This window comes from Rhinopithecus bieti, unplaced genomic scaffold, assembly GCF_001698545.2.
Source record: "Rhinopithecus bieti isolate Rb0 unplaced genomic scaffold, ASM169854v2 scaffold_9670, whole genome shotgun sequence".
In the NCBI taxonomy this organism is placed as follows: Eukaryota; Metazoa; Chordata; class Mammalia; order Primates; family Cercopithecidae; genus Rhinopithecus; species Rhinopithecus bieti.
Genome location: NW_016806180.1, coordinates 1,235,663 through 1,242,603, shown reverse-complemented (window position 1 = coordinate 1,242,603; position 6,941 = coordinate 1,235,663). Strand labels below are relative to the sequence as shown.

At 39.4% G+C, this 6,941-nt stretch overlaps 1 protein-coding gene across 1 annotated transcript in view; it reads right to left on the bottom strand.

The window, feature by feature from the left end:
• The window catches only part of DDX50 (DExD-box helicase 50), a 43,816-nt gene that overhangs the window by 26,781 nt on the left and 10,094 nt on the right, over window positions 1-6,941 (bottom strand). The window contains exons 5-8 of the mRNA XM_017875003.1: window positions 6,565-6,682; window positions 6,271-6,456; window positions 5,608-5,753; window positions 993-1,142 (exon numbers count right to left, since the gene is read on the bottom strand). Coding sequence (XP_017730492.1) covers window positions 993-1,142; window positions 5,608-5,753; window positions 6,271-6,456; window positions 6,565-6,682 — 600 coding nt within the window. The remainder of the gene's footprint in view (window positions 1-992; window positions 1,143-5,607; window positions 5,754-6,270; window positions 6,457-6,564; window positions 6,683-6,941) is intronic.

The window sequence follows — 6,941 nt, the reverse complement described above, 5'->3', positions numbered from 1 at the left end:
ATTTCTTTTTTTTTTTTTTGAGACAGAGTCTCACTCTGTCATCCAGGCTGGAGTGTAGTGGCATGATCTCAGCTCACCACAACCTCCAACCCTGGGTTCAAGCGATTCTCCTGCCTCAGACCCCTGAGCAGCTGGGATTACAGGCACCCACCACCACACCGGCTAATTTTTATATTTTTAGTAGAGATGGGGTTTCACCATGTTGACCAGGCTGGTCTTAAATTCCTGACCTCAGGCGATCCACCTGCCTTGGCCTCCCAAAGTGCTGGATTACAGCCGTGAGCCACCGCACCCAGCCAAAAGATACTTTTTGAGAAAGAAAAAGACACATGGATTTAGTATTCTGATTTAGTAATTCAATAAAAATTTGCAGTTTTATAACACAACTCTAAAATATTACCCTCTCTTACCCATAGAAATTCATTTTGTTTCAACTTTTATATTTTCCAGATCACATTTTCAAAGTCTTAAAAAAAAAATGATAAAATCTGATAGAGGTCAGGTGTGATGGCTCACATCCATAATCCCAGCACTTTGGCAGGCTACAAGGCCGGGGTGGGGTCAGGGGGGAATTCCTTGAGCCCAGGAGTTCAAGACCAGCCTGGGCTACATGGTGAAATCTCATCTCTACAAAATACGCAAAAAATTAGCTGGGCATTGTGGCACGTGCCTGTAGTCCCAGCTACTCAAGAGGCTGGGGTGGGAGAATCACCTGAGCCCAGGAAGTCAAGAATGCAGTGAGCCATGACTGTCCCACTGCACTCCAGCCTGGGCATAACAGGGAGACCCTGTCTCAAGACAAACAAACAAAACTGATAAAATCTATCCTGACTTACCAGGTCACAGGATTACAGGTGTGAGCCACCACACCCAGCCTTACAACTCAATTTTGAGAATGACTATCAAATCTAGTCCACAAAGGACAATATAATTTTCGTTCAGTGATTCATCCCCATAATTTCAATTACAGAAAGCATGAAAAAAAGACTTACCTGTTTTATGTGTGGATTCATGGCCATTTCAGTTACATTCTTTTTGGTCTCACAGAAAATAATAGCCCTCCCTTCAGACCCACTGTAGACTTGAAGGACATCTCCAATAACTGCCGGCCTCTGAGACCATTGACACTGGATGGCCAAATGCTTTGAAGAAAGAAAATATCACAGTATTTGCTTCATTAAAATTATTTTAAAATACTTCTCTTGTGTACTTTTTCTATCCAGTCAAGAATTAGCCTTCCTGGGAGACTGTAAGACAAAGACTCTCCTCAGCAGCACTTAAAAACAATATAGACAAATGGCCATCAATAAACTGATGAAAGAATAAACAAACTGCAGTATATTCAAACAGAATACCAGTCAGCAATTAAAAGAAACCAACTACTGATATACATGGAACAATATGAACCTTAAAAAAATGCCGAATAAAGTCTTAACAGAAAATGAGCACACACAGTATAATTCCATTTATATGAAGTTCCAGAACAGGCAAAACCAATCAATTGCGGAAGAAAAATCAGAACAGTGGTTGTCTCTGAACCGGGGATACCGACTGGGAAGGGGCATGAGGGAACTTTCTAGGATGATGGCAATATTGATATGCTGATAAGGGTTTGGGTTACACACATATGAATTTTTCAAAAATAGGCAAATGTACACAAGATTTTGCATTTCATTGTACATAATAAAATTACAATATGAATGAACCTCAAAAACATTACGCTAAATGAATGAAATGACATAAAAAGTCACATATGGTATGATTACATTTACAGTCACGCATTGCTTAATGGCAGGGATACGTTCTGAGAAATGTATTGTTAGGCGGCTTCATCATTATGCAAATATCAGAGCGTACGTACACAAACCTAGGGTATAGCCTACTACACACACCTAGGCTATATATGTCCTATCGCTCCTAGGCTACAAACCTAAACAGCATGTTATTGTACTGAACACTGTAGGCAATGGTAAGTATGTGTGTCTCTAAACATATCTAAACACAGAAAAGGTACAGTAAGAACATGGCATAAAAGATAAAAACTGATACACCTGTATAGGACAGCTCCATTATAATCTTATGGGACAACCATCGAATATGTGCCATTGTATATATGGTCCATCACTGACTAAAACATCGTTATGCAGCACATGACTGTACACGAAATATCCAAAACAGGTATATCCATTGAGATATACCTGTCTCAGTGATTGACAGTGGATAAAGAAACAAGGGAATGGAGGCTGGGAATGGTGGCTCACGCCTGTAATCCCAGCACTTTGGGAGGCTGAGGCGGGTAGATCACGTGAGATAAGGACTTCAGACTAGCCTGGCCAACATGGCAAAACAATATCTCTTCTAAAAATACAAAAATTAGCCGGGCATGGTGGCGCATGCCTGTAGTCCCAGCTATTCACGTGGTTGAGGCAGGAGAATCACTTGAACCTGGGAGGTGGAGGCTGCAGTGAGCTGAGATCATGCTTTCATTTTTTAATGATATTAAAGAATAACATTGCACTGCAGCCTGGGCAACAGAGCAAGACTCTGTCTCAAAACAAAAAGAAACACACAACACAAACAAACAAGAAAACCCACCACACCTTTGAGTGGTATTAACAGTAAAAAAATAAATAAAAATAAAAACCACAGGGATGCAAATCAGCAAAACAGACTATGGGAAACTCATAAGACAAATGAGTTTTTCTGTTGTTTTTTTTTCTGAGATGGAGTCTCACATTGTCGCCCAGGCTAGAGTTCAGAGGCACAATGTCAGCTCACTGCAACATCCAGCTCCTGGGTTCAAGCGATTCTCCTTTTTCAGCCTCCCAAGTAGCTGGGACTATAGGCACGTGCCACTATGCCTTGCTAATTTGTGTATTTTTAGTAGAGATGGGGTTTCACCGGTCAGGTTGGTCTCGAACTCCTGACTTCAGGTGATCTACTGGCCTCAGCCTCCCAAAGTGCTGGGATTACAGGTGAGCCACCGCGCCTAGCCAACAAATCAGTTTTTTCAACAGAAAATTGCAAAGAAAAAATAGGAACTATAGACTATAAAATGTTTAAGACTCATATCAATCAGTAGCAATGTAAGAATTCTATTTGGATCCAGATTCAAACAAACTATTTAAAAAAGATAGCAACGGCAATGTGCACACTAGGTATTTAATGATTATAAGAATTACTATGCCAGTCGCAGTGGCTCATGCCTGTAATCCTAGGACTTTGGGAGACTGAGGTCATGAGTTTCAGACCATCCTGGCCAACATCCTGAAACACCCATCTCTACTAAAAACACAAAAAATTAGCCAGGTGTGGTGGTGGGTGCCTGTAATCCCAGCTACTCGGGAGGCTGAGGCAGGAGAATCACTTGAACTGGGGAGGCAGAGGTTGCACTGTGCTGAGCTCACACCACTGCACTCCAGCCTGGGCAACAAGAGTGAAACTCCGTCTCAAAAAAATAATAAATAAATTACTGTTTTTCTTCTACTATGATAATGACTGTGGTTTTAAAGAGTCCTTAGTCACCATTTTAGAAGAATATACTATTCCTTGAAGATGAAATGACTGGGATTGTTTCAAATGTAGGGGTGAAGAAAAGATCATTGTTAAAGACTAGTAATAGGTAATGGGTACATCATGTTCTTTATACTATCCAATCTTTCTATTCAATTTACTATTCAATTTTATACGTTTGAAAATGTCCTTATCAACTTTTTTTACTGATACATTTTACATTCTTACTGCAAAACTTTCAACCATTACAAAACACACAAAGCTTCTTATTTTTTACTCTTTTTTTTTTTTTGAGACAGAGTCTCAATGTGTTGCCCAGGATGGAGTGCAGTGGTGCAATCTTGGCTCACTGCAAGCTCCACCTCCTGGGTTCAAGCAATTCTCCTACCTTAGCCTTCCGAGTAGTTGGGACTACAGGCATGCACTACCATGCCCAGCCAATTTTTGTATTTTTAGTAGAGATGGGGTTTCACTATGTTGACCAGGCTGGTCTCCAACTCCTGACCTCATGATCCACCCGCCTTGGCCTCCCAAAGTGCTGGCATTACAGGCATGAGCTACCGTGCCCCGCCCACAAAGCTTCTTTTTACCATCCAGCACTCCCTTTCCCAGAAGTAATCATTATTTGATGTTTATTCTTTCAACCTGCTTTTGCATATTTACATAAATGCCTAAGGAATCCATTTAGTATTTTTTTAAATAGTGTAATTTTTGTACACATCATTGCATAATTTGGTTTTTATCACTAATTCTTAACCACTGCATTACATTCTGCAGATACTACTATCCACTTAGTCACCTAGTCTTTCCTACATACACATATATATGCACCTATTAAATAGAAAGATGACATACGTTACCTAGTTGACTGTCATAAATACTGTAAATATTACTTTTTTTTTTGAGATGTTGTCTCACACTGCCACCAGGCTGGAGTGCAGTGGCACGATCTTGGCTCACTGCAACCTCCTCCTCCTGGGTTCAAGCAAGTCTCCTGCCTCAGCCTCCCAAGTTGCTGGGATTAGTTGCGCGTCACCACACCCAGCTAATTGTTGTATTTTTAGTAGAGACAGGGTTTCGTCATGTTTGCTAGGATGGTCTCGATCTCCTGACCCTGTGATCTGCCTGCCTTGGCCTCCCAAAATGCTGGGATTACACACGTGAGCCACCACGTCCGGCCCTAATTCTTTTTTTAAACATACCATTGGTTTAACTTTCAAGGAGTGAAAATCATAAACCTTTTCCCTTATGGATTCTTCTTCTGACTTCTCTGGGCTTTTTTTTTGAGACAGGGTCTCCCTCTGTCACCCAGGCTGGATTACGGCGGCACAATCTCAGCTTACTGCAACCTCCACCTCCCGGGTTCAAGTGATTTTCGTGCCTCAGCCTCCCAAATAGCTGGGACTACAGGGACCCACCACCAGGCCGGTTAATTTTTCTATTAGTAGAGACAGGGTTTCAACATATTGGCCAGGCTGGTCTCCAACTCCTGACCTCAAGTGGTCTGCCCACCTTGGGCTCCCAAAGTGCTGGGATTATAGACATTAGCCACCATGCCCTACCCAACTTGTATGTTAGAAAAGCATTCCCTTTCCTGAAATCAAAAAACTCTTTATTCACCTACATCTGCTTTAAGCTGTTTTACAGCTTAATTTTTCAAATCTTTGAGAAATTTTTTTGGTTTAGGGGAATGGGATGAGGATCTAACTTTTTTTCACCTCAGCTTTAACAAATTATCTCCACACTATTCTTTTCTAGTCAATATAAATAGCCCTGTCACGTTGTAAATATTTTGTTGTTTTTTGTTTTTGTTTTTTGAGCTGCTTTAAAGAGAGAAACAAACACTTCAAATCTGTCTCTATGGCTGCTTGTGTGTTTCCTATTAGGACTTGCCTATTCATGTGCTTGTTTTCCCTCTATTTATTCTATTCTGCTACTCAGTCTCAGACTATAAAAATATATTGGTGTCTTACTAAGAGCAAAAAAGAAAGATTAGGCCTGAAGAGGTACCCAAAACTTAAGTTTAGCTTCAACAAATGTCAAAAGTAAATACCAACTAAAAGCTAAAATCTACCATGCTAGAAAGCTACTTACTTCCACAGTAGTTGCAGCCTTTTGAGTCATTTTTCCAACAAGGTCAACCTGCTCATATCTGGATTTCATGTATTTTTTTGCAACTTTGTATACCCACTGTGGGCAAGTTGCAGAAAAAAGTAAAGTCTGAGGATTGTCTTCAGAATCTTAAATAAACAAAAAGAATTCAAATGTTTTCTTAATTTCCCATGATGTACCCAGCTTTTAAAAATTCCAAGCTTCAAAAAAATAATGAAAAATTTAAAACTTGGGGTGAATTTTTAACACAGAGACTTCATTGCAAGTATTAAAACTTTCAACTTGCAAAACTGGGGGACAATAGGAAGAGAACTGAACCTAAAAGGAAGGTGAGAATTTAAGAAGGAACAATGAACAAAAAAATCAATAAAATGAGTTAGTAAATCTAACCACTGACTATAAAAAAAAAAAAAAAAAAAAAAAAAAAAAAAAAAAAAAAAAAAAAAACCAGAATAAAGCATAGAAAGCTACGAAAATAGTTAAAAGATGCTATCATACTTTCTTTTTCAAGGACAGAACAGATAACAAATTATTTTAGTTTTGTTAGAACACGGGACACTGCAATAAGAATTATTAAATAAAAACTCGTTTGCATTTAAGATCGAAGAATAATTGTGAATGTGCTTATTTTGAATTAGGATATACCAGTTTTGTAGGATTCATGAATAATATCTTCAACTTGTTCAGCAAAACCTAAATCTAACATTTGATCCACTTCATCAAGCACAACATGTCGCAGTTTAGAAAGATCCAATCGGCCACTCTGCAGATGGTCTTTGATACGACCAGGGGTTCCAACCAAGATGTCAATACCATTTCGAATATGATTAACTGTGAGAAGAGAGAAATGCCAACAATATGTAAAATTCACACTTTCACATTTATTTAAATATAAGTATCAAATACATCTTTGCGTTTATATCATACATATTTACTCACTTTGGCTTTGATATGATGTTCCACCATAAAAACACGCCACACTGAGTTTTCTAGTTATATCTTTGAAGTCTTTGGCTACTTGGTTTGCCAGTTCCCTTGTTGGAGCCAAAACAAGTACCTGAGCAAGAGGTTTAAAAAACAAAAAGATACTTTTCTAAAGACATATCTGAATTAAAACCAAGAAGACTTTCTGTATGTGCATTTAAAACCAGGAATCTCTACATTAATGTCATAGTATTTAAAGATACAACACAGGCCGGGCGCGGTGGCTCAAGCCTGTAATCCCAGCACTTTGGGAGGCCGAGACGGGCGGATCACGAGGTCAGGAGATCGAGACCATCCTGGCTAACACGGTGAAACCCCGTCTCTACTAAAAA